The sequence below is a fragment of the Nicotiana attenuata genome, chromosome 12, assembly GCF_001879085.1.
Source record: "Nicotiana attenuata strain UT chromosome 12, NIATTr2, whole genome shotgun sequence".
NCBI classification, from domain to species: domain Eukaryota; kingdom Viridiplantae; phylum Streptophyta; class Magnoliopsida; order Solanales; family Solanaceae; genus Nicotiana; species Nicotiana attenuata.
Genome location: NC_032000.1, coordinates 50,835,367 through 50,850,836, shown reverse-complemented (window position 1 = coordinate 50,850,836; position 15,470 = coordinate 50,835,367). Strand labels below are relative to the sequence as shown.

Sequence of the window (15,470 nt, the reverse complement as noted above, 5' to 3'; positions counted from 1 at the left end):
TTCCATTTTCATCAAGCTTGTTCCTGAATACCCACCTGGTTCCTATAATAGTTCGATCTGAGGGTCTAGGTACCAGGTGCCAGACATTGTTCCTTTCAAACTGATGTAGCTCATTTTGCATGGCTGTAATCCAATCTGCATCTTTCAGGGCTTCTTTGATATTTTTGGGTTCTATTTGGGAGAGAAAGACTGAGAAGGCAAGTGAATTTTTGGCTTTTGACCTAGTTTGTACTCCGGAATTTAGAGGAGTGATTATGTTATCAAGAGGATGAGAGCTTTTGTGTTTCCAGTTGGGCATTTGAGGATTATTTGTAGAGGAGCTGGGTATATTCAACTGGTTCTCTTGTGTTTTTCTCTCAGGTACTGGTGGAGTACCCTGTACTGCATCAACCACTCTTTCTTCAGCTTCAGTAGTGGTAATTGAGATGGCTGGTTCTATTGAAGAAGACTCAGCGTTGTCTCCACTCGGCTCCTTCACTTGGCTCATCATATCTACCTTTCCATTCGTCATGTCAATGACTTCACCAGGGACTTGTAAGGGTTCTCCATCTTGATCCTCTTCAGCACTCTTCTCACAAGATGGATAGGACTTATCAAAAATGACATGAACACTTTCCTCAACACATTGAGTCCGCTTGTTGTATATTTTTTATGCTTTGCTTTGAGAAGAGTAGCCCAGAAATATTCCTTCATCACTCTTGGCATCAAATTTACCAAGCTGATCCCTTCCATTGTTGAGAACATAGCATTTTCACCCAAATGTTCTTAGATGAGTCAGCTTCGGTTTCTTTCCATTCAGCAACTCATAGGGGGTTTTGTTCAGGAGTGATCTGATCATGCACCTGTTCACCAAGTAGCATGCAGTGTTGACCGCTTCAGCCCAGAAGTTCCTTTGCAATTCCACTATCGATCAGCATTGTTCTTGCCATTTCTTCAAGAGTTCTATTCTTCCTTTCCACTATTCCATTTTGCTGGGGGGTTCTAGGAGCTGAAAAGTTGTGAGTGATGCCATTTTCGTTGCAGAATTCATCAAATTTGGCATTGTCAAATTCTGTTCCATGTTCTGATTACTAGTCGCTAGTTACGTACTCGTAAGTACTACCTTACTTTACCTACCGTAGGTTTACTTTNTGTCTGTGAGAAAGTCGGCTTCTTGGTTCCTACCTTGCCTCTTCCTAGCGGCACCTTGAAGAACATAAACATTTGCGTACGCAGAAACCCGTATGGAAGACCATGATTACCATCCTTAAAGGTTGCTACCTTTTGCATGTGTTCGATCATAATGGCAGGCAGGCTGACAGGAGTAAAGCTATCCAGTTGCTCCATCAAAAGCTGGTCAGACTTAGAGGTCATGGACCTCCTCTCGGCACGAGGCAATCGAACTTTGTTTACCAATTCGAAGAGCAACTGATAAACAGGGAGTAATGCTTTCTTGTGGATCTGGTCCCCCTTTTGGTTCACATTGTCCTTTACAACAGCATTCCGAAAATTATACTGACACGCATCCTTCACACTAGACACACCAACTGTAGGGACCTTAAGAATATCCCCAAGCACACTTACATCGAACACGATATCCACTCCATTCACCAAAGCACAAATATGGTCGGTATCAACTGGAAAAAGGCTGGCGAAGAAGCTTTGACCTCATCCTCATACACCTTAGGAGCATCTATATGGAATAGATGTCCCCATTGTTGAAACTCAACCATATTAAGGACTTGTCGCATACTAGCCATATCAGAGATTGCTGGGTCAAAAGTACGACCCAGCAGAACCTTTTGGTGCCTTAGGCGGTCTGAAGCAGAACTACTGTCACTCCTCAGCTTTTTCACAAAACCAGGTTCCTTAACAGCTTCAGACTTTCTTTTGCCAGACTTCCCACCACTTGATTTTTCTTTACCCTTAGACCGGACTAACACATCCTCATTAGAGAGTGAGGGCTCACTCACACATCCTTCAACTTAAAGCTTGGGGTTGAAACTTTCTCTACTGAAGCATGCTGCTTCTTTTTCTGGGATCGTCTCACCAAGGAACCAGGTGCCTTTTGGGTTTCCTCTTCCACTTCTACCACAAGAACAACTTTATCACAAATTGGCACATTGTCTTTCACCAACCTCCTCTTTTGCTTCTTACTACTTTTTTTGCTCTGTTGAAGGGAAGAGTCGTAGGCTACCTTTGCTTGCAACCTGGTAGTAGGTCGCTTGGTGGAAGACTCAAGAGTGGACACCACCCTTCTCTTGACTATGAAAGCATCAAGAGCTAGGTTGTCTAAATCCTCCTCATCGCTAGACCTCATTTCAGGAGCTTGAATATCCAGGGGTGCAACAGCAAATGCAGGAGTAGAACTGGCCTGGGAATGAGAACCCTGACTTGGGTCCTCCGGAGAGGGGTCAGGTTCCTCATGTGAGGGCCCAGTAGTTTCTGCTAGTGTAGAGCCCTCAACAGTCACTATGGCTCCTTCTTCCCCCATACCTTGTACCTCTTTGTTTCTGAGAAATTATCTCATGCAAGACACCATCAGCAGATACCACAAAGATGGTTACAACACTTTCTTCCTCAATCGGCACCACTTCTACCACGGAAGCTGCAGCAACAATGGCGGAACTCTCTGCGACCTCAGGGCTTTGATCTTGTTCTCCACTTTTTCGTTGAGCAGTGGGAACATCAGAAGATAGAGAGGACGGATCAACAATTTTAGGGGTTTCAGGGATGGAGAAAGACAGGGAATCTGGGTTAGGTGTGATTTCAGTAGGGAGAACTGGAGTGGTTACAGAAGACTCAGTGGGGACAGAGGATTCCATAGGTTTTTCAGTATTAGAGATAACTGAGGCAGGGGTGTCGGAGTTTGTATCAGCCATTTAAAGGATGGAGGGAAGGTGGTTTGGAGATGTTCTAATGGGGGACTTATGGTGTGTGGAGAGAGGAGAAGGGTTTTATTCTGAAAGTGTAATTATGAAGAGAGAGATAGGAACCGGTTCTGAAACAGCGGTTGTGCGTGGAGAAGTGCAACGTATCAGAGGGAGATGGAACGATTTGAAGTGAACAGACGTGACAATAGGGTCTGAAAAAGTGAATATCATGGCAGTTTATTTTTGTACCTTTTCAAGACGTGTATTAAAGAATGCATAGAACTACTAACCTTTGGTACAAGAACCAGGTTCTTGACCATTTATCTGAAAATATCAATCCTCTTATATCATCCATGCACTACATCTGCAGCTTCTATAATCATCATGCGTGTTTACCTGCAACGGTATTGAAGTGAGTTAGACTTGCCGGGAAAACACTTTAGCTAGTTTTACCTAAAGCTGATTTTCATAGCCAAGTGATGAGGAATCAGGTTCTCAGTTGGGCTTCAAAAGCCCCAGCTTCACCCTGTTTCTTTCAAAATATTCCCTACTCAATACTTTGGTGAAGATATCTGCAATTTGGTCTTCTGTGCTGCAGAACTTCATACAGATCAACCCTTTCTCCACATTGTCCCTTAGAAAATGATGCCTTACATCAATATGCTTAGTCCTTTTGTGTTGAACTGGATTCTTGGCCATGTTGAGTGCACTAGTATTATCATATAGAAGGGGAACACACTCAGTAAGTACCCCAAAATCCTCCAGTTGCTGCTTAATCCAAAGGAGTTGAGCACAGCAGGATACTGCAGCTACATATTCTGCTTCAGCTGTTGAAAGAGCCATTGAGTTTTGCTTTCTTGTTCCCCAAGAGATGAGATATGAACCTAGGAAATGAGCCATTCCAGAAGTGATTTTCCTGTCCATAAGATAACCTGCATAGTCAGCATCAGCATATCCAATGAGATTAAAATTGTCACCTGAGGGATAATAAAGGACCAGGTCCTGTGTTCCCTTAAGGTAACACAGAATTCTTTTTGCATCCTTCAAATGAGATTCCTTGGGATTTGATTGAAACCTTGCACATAGCCCCACACTGAAGACAATATCAGGTCTGCTGGCAGTGAGATAGAGAAGAGACCCAATAATGCCTCTATACATAGTTTGATTCACAGGTGATCCAGTTTCATCCATGTCCAGTGGCCGTAGCAATGAGAGTGTCTATCACCTTTGATGCTTCCATGTCAAACCTCTTCAAAAGCTCCCTAATGTATTTCTGCTGACAAATGAATGTACCTTTTGAGGACTGCTTTACTTGAAGAACCAAGAAGAAGTTCATCTCCCCCATCATGCTCATTTCAAACTCACTTCCCATGAGTTCTGCAAACTCTTCACACAGAGAATCAGTTGTTGCTCCGAAAATGATATCATCAACATAGACCTGAACAATGAGCAGGTTCCTTCCCCGTTTCTTCAGGAACAAGGTGTTGTCAATTTTCCCTCTTTTAAAGCCATTTTCTAAGAGGAATTTTGACAACCTTTCATATCAGGCTCGAGGAGTCTGCTTCAACCCATATAGCGCTTTGTCGAGTTTAAACACATATTCAGGGTGTTCATGACATTCAAACCCTGGAGGTTGCTTCACATAGACCTCTTCCTTAAGAAGTCCATTCAGAAATGCACTTTTAACATCCATTTTGAACAAGGTGAATTCCATATGGGATGCAAAAGCGATTAGGATTCTAATAGCTTCCATGCGAGCGATCGGAGCAAACGTTTCATCATAATCAATCCCTTCCTCTTGATTGTAGCTTGAACCACTAGCCTGGCCTTGTTCCTTGTAGTGTTTCCATGTTCATCAAGCTTGTTCCTGAATACCCACCTGGTTCCTATAATAGTTCGATCTGAGGGTCTAGGTACCAGGTGCCAGACATTGTTCCTTTCAAACTGATGCAGCTCATCTTGCATGGTTGTAATCTAATCTGCATCTTTCAGGGCTTCTTTGATATTTTTGGGTTCTATTTGGGAGAGAAAGGCTGAGAAGGCAAGTGAATTTCTGGCTTTTGACCTGGTTTGTACTCTAGAATTTAGAGGGTAGTGATTATGTTGTCAAGAGGATGAGAGCTTTTGTGTTTCCAGTTGGGCATTTGAGGATTATTTGTAGAGGAGCTGGGTATATTCAACTGGTTCTCTTGTGTTCTTCTCTCAGGTACTGGTGGAGTACCCTGTACTGCATCAACCACTCTTTCTTCAGCTTTAGTGGTGGTATTTGAGATACCTGGTTCCATTGAAGAAGACTCAGCATTGTCTCCACTTGGCTCCTTCACTTGGCTCATTATATCTTCTTTCCATTTGTCATGTCAATGACTTCACCAGGGACTAGTAAGGGTTCTCCATCTTGATCCTCTTCAGCACTCTTCTCACATGATGGATAGGACTCATCAAAAATAACATGAACACTTTCCTCAACAATTGAGTCCGCTTGTTGTATATTTTGTATGCTTTGCTTTGAGAAGAGTAGCCCAGAAATATTCCTTCATCACTCTTGGCATCAAATTTACCAAGCTGATCCCTTCCATTGTTGAACATAGCATTTGCACCCAAATGTTCTTAGATGAGTCAGCTTGGGTTTCCTTCCATTCAGCAACTCATAGGGGGTTTTGTTCAGGAGTGATCTGATCATGCACCTTTTCACCAAGTAGCATGTAGTGTTGAGTGCTTCAGCCTATAAGTTCTTTGCAATTCCATTGTCGATCAGCATTGTTCTTGCCATTTCTTCAAGAGTTCTATTCTTCCTTTCCACTACTCCATTTTGCTGGGGGGTTCTAGGAGCTGAAAAGTTGTGAGTGATGCCATTTTCGTTGAGAATTCATCAAATTTGGCATTGTCAAATTCTGTTCCATGTTCTGATCTAATGCATTCGACTCTAGAATCCATTTTCACCTGGATTTTCTTCACAAAAGCTACAAACACCTCAAAGGTTTCATCTTTAGTTCTAAGAAACAGAGTCCATGTGAATCTGGAGTAGTCATCCACTATCACAAATATGTATCTTTTTCCTCCCCTGCTTTGTACTCTCATAGGGCCACATAGATCAATATGTAGAAGTTTGAGTGGCTTTGAGGTTCTTACATCCTTTTTAGACTTGAAAGAGGACTTCACATGCTTTCCTCTAGCACAGGCATCACAAACTTTCTGTACTTTGAACTTTGACATGGGCAGACCATGGACCAGGTCCTTTTGAATTAGTTTGTTCAGAAGAGAGAAGCTTGCGTGCCCCAATCTTCTGTGCCAGAGTTCAGCATCACCATCAACAACTTTCAGAAAACTCAGATCACTACTTTGTATGGACTCGAAATCAGCGACATAGATGTTCTTGTATCTCTTGGCCACAAGTACCACTTCACCAGTTACCAGATTAGTAACTATACCTATCTTGGACAGAAACTCCATCTTGTTTCCTTTATCACATATCTGAGAGACACTCAAAATACTGTATTTAAGACCACTGACATAGTACACATTCTCAATAGAGTGAGTGAGTGATTTCCCGACTTTTCTAACTCCAAGAATGTATCCCTTTTTCCCATTGCCAAAGGATACACTCCCTCCTTGCAGGGCTTTTAGTGAAAGAAAGTCCATGGTGTTCCCAGTCATGTGTTTTGAACATCCACTATCCATGAACCATTGTTGACTGCTTCCTTTCACTGTTCTCTGTACATGGAGATCAAGAGTTAGTTTTAGGAACCCTAAGAAGTTTGGGTCCTTTGTAGTAGACAAGAGGATGAATAAGGGCTCTCTTAGTCCATGCAGGTAATGTGCGTTTTTTGTGTGTGGAACCTGGTCCCTTTTTTGTAGTTACATTTTCAGCAAACACTTTGTTTTTCTGAATGGACTGGACCCTGGCTTGGCAATTTTCTTTGAAATGCCCATTGTTCCCACAGTGGGTACACAACTAGTTGTCTGGTACAATAACATACTTGCTATGGGGGATGTAAGGGGTTTCCCCCTTTGGAACCCTATTCCCTGCCTGTTTCCACCATTATTACCATACATGGCAGTAATAGCTTTTGAGGACCAGGTCCACTTTAGGGACTTTTCAAGATCATTTTTTATTCTTTCCAGTTCAGTTTGGAGATGCTTGTTTTTCTCAGTTTCAACACAAAGACTAGTTCTCACAGCCTTGAACTCGTTTTCAAGCCTAATGTGTTCCTCACTGGCTACCTCTTTTCCCTTTCCAGAACTTCCAGGTTTTGACTCAATCCCTTTCCCTTAGGTCTGCAATTACTACCAAGAGATCATCTCGTTCTTCCTCAATCTCAGTCACTCTATTCATTAAGGCTTCTCTATCTTTTCTGAAGTTTTCAATGGTTTCCTTATGGTCAACAACTACAACCACTAAGTCATCTCTTTCATGTTCTATATTAGCAATTTCTTTGGTTAAACCTATTTTTCTTTCTTCAGCTCACAAACGGTTTCCTTTAGATCAACTACACAAACTACCAAATCATCTCTAGTTTGTTCAGCATCTCCTAGTTCTAAGGTCAAAGAATCTTTATCCTCTACAAGACTATGATAGGCATCAATCAATACACTAGCTAAAGATATGAGTTTTTTAGGAGAGTAAGATTTCAGATTTCTCTGAACATCCCTGAAATTTACCTCACTTTTGTTATCGTCTTCATCGTCATCTGATTGGGCCATCAAAGCAAATATTGAATCATATTCATTTTTCTCACTTTCAACAGCCATCATGGAGCTGTCACCTGCAGCGGCTTCATCTTCAGATTCACTAGAGGAGTGTCCCCATGCTGCAAGAACCTGTCTCACCATATTGTCAGCAAATTTCTTCCTCTTGAAGTCTTTGTCAGGAACCGGGTTCTTTTTGGCTGCTCTCTCAGGGTTGTACTTGGAGTACTCTTGCTTCAGGAGAGGATAGTCTTTGATGAAGTGCCCAGGCTTTCCACACTTATGGCAGAGATCATAGTTCTTTGGTTTGCTAGAGCTGCCCCTTTTTGGCATTCCTCCATTTCTTCTGACCATCTTCTGAAATCTTTTGGTTAAGTAAGCCATGTCACTGTCTTCCTCATTTGAATCATTGCTATCATCTTTGAGTACCAGGTTCCTTTCCTTCTTTATTTCTTTTCTTTCATTGTCTACCTTCCTCTTCATCTCGTAGGTCTTCAGATTTCCATCCAGCTCATCCATGGTCAACTCCTGCAGGTTCTTTGCTTCAGTAATAGCATTTACCTTGCTTTCCCAAGAACTAGGCAGGATACTGAGGATTTTCCTCCCTAGCTTGTTTCTAGGAATGGTTTCACCAAGTGAGTGTAACTCATTTATGATGGAAGTGAATCTTGTGTGCATATCTTGAATGGATTTATCGTCCTTCATCCCAAAGAGTTCATACTCGGTAGTAAGCATATCGATCTTAGATTGTTTTACTTGGGTGGTCCCCTCATGAGCTATTTGCAAAGCTTCCCATATCTCCTTAGCAGTTTCACAAGCAGAGATTCTATTATATTCATCAGGTCCTATTCCACATACCAAAATCTTCTTGGCAAGAAAACTCTTCTCCACAGCTTTCCTGTCTGCGTCGGTGTATTCTTTTCTAGTTTTTGGCATTAAGAAGGGAAGTTCTTCAAGTACCTTTGTTGAGACGTAAGGGCCATCGCATATGACATCCCATAACTCAGAATCCTCAGCCATGATAAAATCATGCATTCTTGTCTTCCACCACCCGTATTGTCCGTTGAACCTGGGTGGTCTGTATGTAGATTGACCTTCTTCAAAATTTGGTGGAGCAGCCATACGGTTCCTTCCTAGGTGTTAGACTGATAGGAGGAACCTGCTCTAATACCAATTGTTAGTTTATATGAGTCCACCACACTATAGAGTACCCGGTCCTCTACAAGTTTCCACTGAGAATACTAATGAAACAATAAGTAAATGAGATACGGGATTTTTACGTGGAAAAATCCCACTCAAGGGGACAAAAACCATGACCTACACTTGTAGGCTTTCAACTTCACTAACTTGTAAACACTCGATTACAAGCCACTTTGTAATGACTCTATTACAAAAACTTCACTCACTCTAACTTGTAATACACTAATCATAAGCCACTTTGTCACTCACTAGTTACAAAGACTTCAATCACTCTAACTTGTAATACACTAATCACAAGTCACTTTGTCACTAACTAGTTACAAGTGATTTAACTTATGACTAACTCTAGTCACAACACAAACTCAGAAAGTTTATGGTTTTACAGAGGGGTTCCTAAGTACTGCTTCTAACTAATCAATTTAAGAATTACAATAAGAACAATCACAAAGTTACAACTCAACTAAGGACAACAGAATACTCGATTTAGGAACTGGTCCGTAGTAGAGTTTTACTTTGTTCTTCAAGCTCTTGAGAATTGAGTTCACTGTTTCAGAAGTCTTGAATGCTTGAAGTGAAGTATTCAATTGTTCAAGTGATGTCTTGATATAATCTTCTTGTTAATACACCTTTATGACATCACTTGAATGATGTATGCACTTTAGTTGGTCAAAGGACAAATGACCGCTGGAAACAGTGCAGTGCAGGCAGCAACAGTGCAGGCAGTCACGTCGCTTCCAGCTATATCCAATTGACCTCGTACTGCTATGAGTAAACCACAAGTATATCAGGTCCTTGTCTGGTTCTCTATCTCCTGAAGCTATAGCAGTTCACATTTAGCTGGAATCCGTTGATTTGCAATGTAGCCCAAGTGTGTCAGGTTCCCAATCTGGTTCTTGACAGCAAGTTTGTTAGATCATCAAAACATAAGGCAAAGACATTGAAAACCCATCAACCGTTAACCCGATACCAATAAGTCATTAAGCTTCGGTTTCGGTTCGGTTTTAGGTTTCGGTTCGATTTTGAACACCCCTACTTCAGATGCACTTAAGGCCAAAAGGTCTGAAGTGCAACCAACGTTTTCATGCACTTAAGGCATATTTCAAATAGGCCTAAAGTGCAAATTGCCCATAAATAGAAATTTGTTCTTTGAATTTTGACAATCCAATATACGATTTAATACCTAAATCTACTTCAATTGAGCTCAAATTTGAAACAAAACCTCCAAATATTATCAAGAACAAACCCTAGTTATCAATTTGTCAAAACAACAATAAATCTAACGAACCCATTTTACAATTAAGAAAAAGAAGAAACCCTAAGCAATAGTAAAAAATCAAGCGCCACAACATCTCACTATCGTAAAATATCATAAACTACCTTAAAATATGTTTACAAACACCATATAAAATCACTGTTACCCGAAGAAGAAGAAGAAGAAGAAGAAGAAGAAGAAGAAGAAGAAGAAGAAGAAGAAGAAGGAAGGAAGGAAGGAAGGAAGAGGAGAAAAAGGCTTGAAGTTGTTTAAACAGTGGGTACAAGTTAAAAAAAATTAAAAAGTGAATACAAGTTAATTTAGAGCAACCAAATAGGGCGCCCCATGTGATTTTTACTTAGGAAGGAGAGATGACCAACTGATTAAAAGAGCCTATGTGACAATATTTTTTGCTTGTAACAGATAAAAAAAGCGGATTAAGAATTTAAATTTTTCACATCATTAAGTTAATATATTAGGAAAAAGGCTCAAATATGCCACAAAACTTAAGAAACGGCTCACATATACCGCTATTTAATAATTGGTCTTAAATATGTCCTGATTGTTACCATTTTGAGCGATGCGTACAATTACTTGCTAACGGAGCTCGACTTTATCTAATTACTATCAGATTTTGCCACGTGGCATTATCTGAACCCTCCATTACTTACCAGTTCCACTCCTCTCACCCCCTTTTATAAGTGGTATATATGAGCATTTTCGTTAGATTCAGTAGCATATTTGAGCCTTTTCTCAAGTCATCACCATGTCCCAACCACTGTAACACCTCAAATCCTAGCATAAATACTGTCATGAGCGGCGTTCCAGCCATGCTCCATGATTTCTTGGACGCGTCACATGGCGTCCTGGCAAGCCTTCCAACGCCTAGCGTTATGAATTGCCCCGTGGTCTTGGCCGCGCCAAGTGACAAGCGCACTTGTGCCTATATCGCCCCACCAGTACCCCTCGCCAGTGCCCAGCTGCAGGCAGATGCCAACAGCGCCGCAAACGCAGACACCGCCGCGCGCACAGACTTTGATGCTAAAGACAAGGTTGCTGCCAACAGGACCTGCTTCTACTTTGTAGGAATCTAAGTCATTTCTATTGTAAATATAGAGTAGTTTTACTTCATATATTTTCATTATGTCTCTCTAACTTAGTTATGTAAAGTCCTGTAACTTTAATTTATTTGTTTTAAGTACTATTAGGGGGATCAAGCAATCAAACTTTCTAGCAAGCAAACAATTCTCTATATTGGTGTCTCTCCCCCTTGACACCGTGTTGCTTTTCTGTAATAGCTTTCATTAATGCAGTCAAGCTTTCTTCCATTCTCAATTCTCTTTTCTGTTCTCTCAATTACTCTTGACGTTGGTTTTTCTGTACGGCACTAACAATCTCGTCTAGCGTACGGAGGGGACCTCGGTTAGCGAATAGTAACTACACGGACATCGGTTGCTTAGTCTTACGTCGCCCTTCCAAGAAATCCCGCATAACAAATTAACTATACACATGTATACACTTAATTCACCCACTCATACTTGTCAAACGTAGCTATTACTGACGTCCCTCACTTGAAAGGTGGACGGGGAAAAATATAACAAGAAACAACAGGTTTAACACTGAAGGAAGATTAATCGCTTTTTGTTCTCTTTTTTCCTTGCTTTTTATGTACTCTCGTGTTCCCGTTTATGTTACACATCTTTTTAGTTCGTTTCAAAATAATTGACACACTTTAAAAATGTGAAAACAATTAATTATATATTTCTTATTTTATCCTTGATGAGAAGTATTTTAAAAAAAATAAAATAATATTATTAATCACCGCAATCTGTACAAAATAAAGGCAACCTACCAGGTTACTCTTCTAATAAAATGAAGAGCTTTTATAACTACACAAATATTATGATATATTTAAAACCACAAATTTTAAATTTTTTTATTTTAAACTTTCGTGGTGAATTAACTTATGTCATATAAATTGTAATAGAGAGGTACTACTGCTTCTTTTTTCATTTTTATGACTCATTTCTTTATAATGCAAAAAGAAAAAAAAATACAATTGCCTAATAAGGAAATGTTTAAAAATAAATATTTTAGGACAAATTGGCTAACAAGGAAATGTTAAGGGGCAGACATCACAATCTCAAACAAAAATTTACCTAATTAGACAAATAACTCAGCGATTTTGTCGGTGTGTCGTGTCATGACAATAATTTCCTATCACTAAAATATTCACTGCAGTAACCAAAATGCGCCTAGTGCGTATAACACCAAGATTCAATAAATTCCACCTGTCCAAGTCAGATTCTCAATTATACAACGTGACCTGCGCATTTTAGCATACACCCTTGTAGTCCGCTCATTATGAATCTTTACATCTGACCCAAAAAATAAGGAAATCAAGCAGCTTTTAGAAATAATGCTAAAATCCATTTTGAGCTAAAAGGGTTCTTAATCAATCTTCAAGCTGCATGAGGTAAATCAATTATCTTTATATATAAAGCTTCTGTATGTATTGATTTATTCATCATTTTACCATTAACACCATTAACCCTTAATTCAAGATTTGCCCAGATCTATAAATTCTTGGCTTTAATTTGTCAAAGTTTATATTTTTTGAACACCCTTTACTTCTATTTGTGGAGTTCTGTTCTTTAATGTTGTATAATTTGAAGTTTTTTTTCATGACTTTGTGTTTTAGGCCTTGGAGTTTTTATGAAGTTTTGGCTTTGTTTTGTCAAATTTAACATTTTTCGAGCACCCTTTACTTCTATTTGTGGAGTTCTGTTGTTTAATGTTGCATATTTTAAAGATTTTAATGTCTTTGTGTTTTAGGCCTTTAAAGTTTTTATGAATTCTTGGCTTATTTGTCAAAGTTCAAATTATTTGAACACCCATTACTTAAATTTATGGAGTTCTATTATTACATATTATACATTTTGAAGATTTTTATGTCTCTGTGTGTTTAGGCTTTAGAGGTTTTTCTGACTTTTTGGCATTGTTTTCTCAAATTTAACATTTTTCGAGTACCCTTTACTTCTATTTGCGGAGTTCTGTTGTTTAATGTTGCATTTTTTGAATTTTATTATGTCTTTGTGTTTTAGGCCTCAGAGGTTTATAGAATTCCTGGCTTTAATTTGTCAAAGTTTACATTTTTCGAGCACCCTTTACTTCTATTTGTGGAGTTCTGTTCTTAATGTCTTTGTGTTTTAGGCCTTAAGAGGTTTTTGTGGATTTCTTTCTGGTGATTGTGATTGGAAGGAGTGTAATATGGCGGGGCGGTCGCCAAGTTTGCTGTCCCGTAGTGGAAGTTTCAGGCCTGAAAATCTGGGGCAAAATGCATTGGCAATGATAGGGAATCTCTGTTTCACTATATTTGTAGTTGGGGTTTTGATTTTCACTATAATTGCTGCAACTTATGAGCCTGAAGACCCTTTATTCCACCCTTCGACAAAAATCACTAATTTCCTTACATCTAAATCCGATGCCACATTCAAAGCTGATGACACTGTTATGAAGACTGGTGAGGACTTTATTGGTGCAAATCAGACAGCATTTGCTACCTTTATAAACCTAACAGATGTCGACGTTTCGCTCCCCGCCACTGATAGTGGCGTTGAAGGTAATCTTGATTGTCAGGGAAAAACTGATGAACCCATTGATTGCACTGACCCGGATGTGTTTCATTTGTTAATGAAGGCTGCCATTGAGAAATTTAAGGATATACATTTTTATAGATTTGGGAAGTCAGTCCGTGGATCGAATGATAGTTCCTGCCACATGGCTTGGCGATTCAGGCCTAAGGAGGGAAAGACTGCTGCATTTTACAAGGATTACCGCGAGTTTGTGGTTTCTAGATCGGAGAACTGTACTCTTAGTGTGGTTAGCATTGGTGATTATCATTCTGGTGGGAATGCTCGGAAAAGGAAGCGAAAGAATAAGGACAAAACTTCAGGTAAGTTAGATGAGGGATTTGAGAAGGCAGCGGCCAAGGGAGGGGGACAAAATATTGTTCTTCCCGAGGTCGGTGAAGCTGTGAACGACTCACTTCCTGTGGTGGAATCGGAGAGTTCGTTCAGTCGTGGGAAGTATTTGATTTATCATGGAGGTGGGGATAGGTGCAAGAGCATGAACCATTATCTCTGGAGCTTTATGTGTGCGTTAGGCGAGGCACAATATTTGAACAGGACGTTGATAATGGACTTGAGTATTTGTTTATCCAAGATATACACTTCGTCTGGTGTAGACGAGGAAGGAAAGGATTTCAGGTTTTACTTTGACTTCGAGCATTTAAAGGATTCGGCATCAGTTCTTGATCAGGAACAGTTTTGGTCTGATTGGGAAAAATGGCACCAAAAAGATGGATTAACTCTCCATCTCGTAGAAGATTTTAGAGTTACACCCATGAAGTTATCTGGACTGAAGGATACCTTAATCATGAGGAAGTTCGGTAACGTGGAGCCTGATAATTACTGGTACAGGGTATGTGAAGGTGAGACTGAATCTGTTGTTCAACGGCCGTGGCATCTGGTATGGAAGTCAAGGCGACTGATGGATATTGTTTCGGCTATTGCTTCAAGGTTGAATTGGGATTACGACTCAGTTCACGTTGTGAGAGGGGAGAAGGCGAGGAACAGGGAATTATGGCCACATCTTGCCGAAGACACTGCTCCGGAGGCTCTTCTCTCTAGCTTGCAAGACAAGGTTGACGATGGAAGGAACCTATATATCGCAACAAATGAGCCCGATACATCTTTTTTTAATCCTTTAAAGGATAAGTATTCCACACATTTCCTCAATGACTATAGAGATCTCTGGGACGAAAACAGTGAATGGTACCCGGAGACAGCAAAGCTTAATGGTGGGAGTCCTGTCGAATTTGATGGTTACATGAGGGTTTCAGTAGATACAGAAGTTTTCTTGAGGGGTAAAAAACAGATTGAGACGTTTAATGATCTCACTAAAGACTGCAAGGACGGGATCAATACATGCACTTCTTCCAGCTAATCCATGTACGTCTCTATGTTTTAGGAAAATTTTGGTATTAGTTTCTTTTCTGAAAAGTAAAAAATTGTTTCATTAGTTTGTACCTCTTCAGTTTTGTTATAGGCGTCTGATTCACACTTGCACATCCCTTCATTTGGTAATCAAAATGTTATTTGTGTTCCTTTCTTGGATCGCTGTCCCTACCTACTGTTTGATTGCTATCTTTTGCTTCGGTCTTGTTAATATCTTATTGTTGCTATTGCTTGTCGCCGCTGCTTCTTTTCATCTTTTTTTTTAAGCGGTGTGTCTAACGGGAAACAACCTCCCAGGGTAGGGTAGGGTAGGGGTAAGGTCTGCGTACACCCTACGCCTCAATAAAGTAATGCTATTACTCAAGTTGTTAACATAAAGAGGATCATGCTAAAGGAAAATGAAGTTCTTACTTTTTCTGTGTCATTAAGATGAGCAGATTGTCTAAAGTGCATCTTCTCATT

The 15,470-nt window shown here is 40.1% G+C and overlaps 1 protein-coding gene across 1 annotated transcript; it reads left to right on the top strand.

Annotated features, from left to right (window-relative positions):
* LOC109235740 lies at positions 12,258-15,165 on the top strand. Its single transcript, XM_019401973.1, has 2 exons — positions 12,258-12,466; positions 13,204-15,165. The coding sequence occupies exon 2, from the start codon at positions 13,261-13,263 to the stop codon at positions 14,995-14,997; it is 1,737 nt and encodes a 578-aa protein (XP_019257518.1). The 5' UTR covers positions 12,258-12,466; positions 13,204-13,260; the 3' UTR covers positions 14,998-15,165.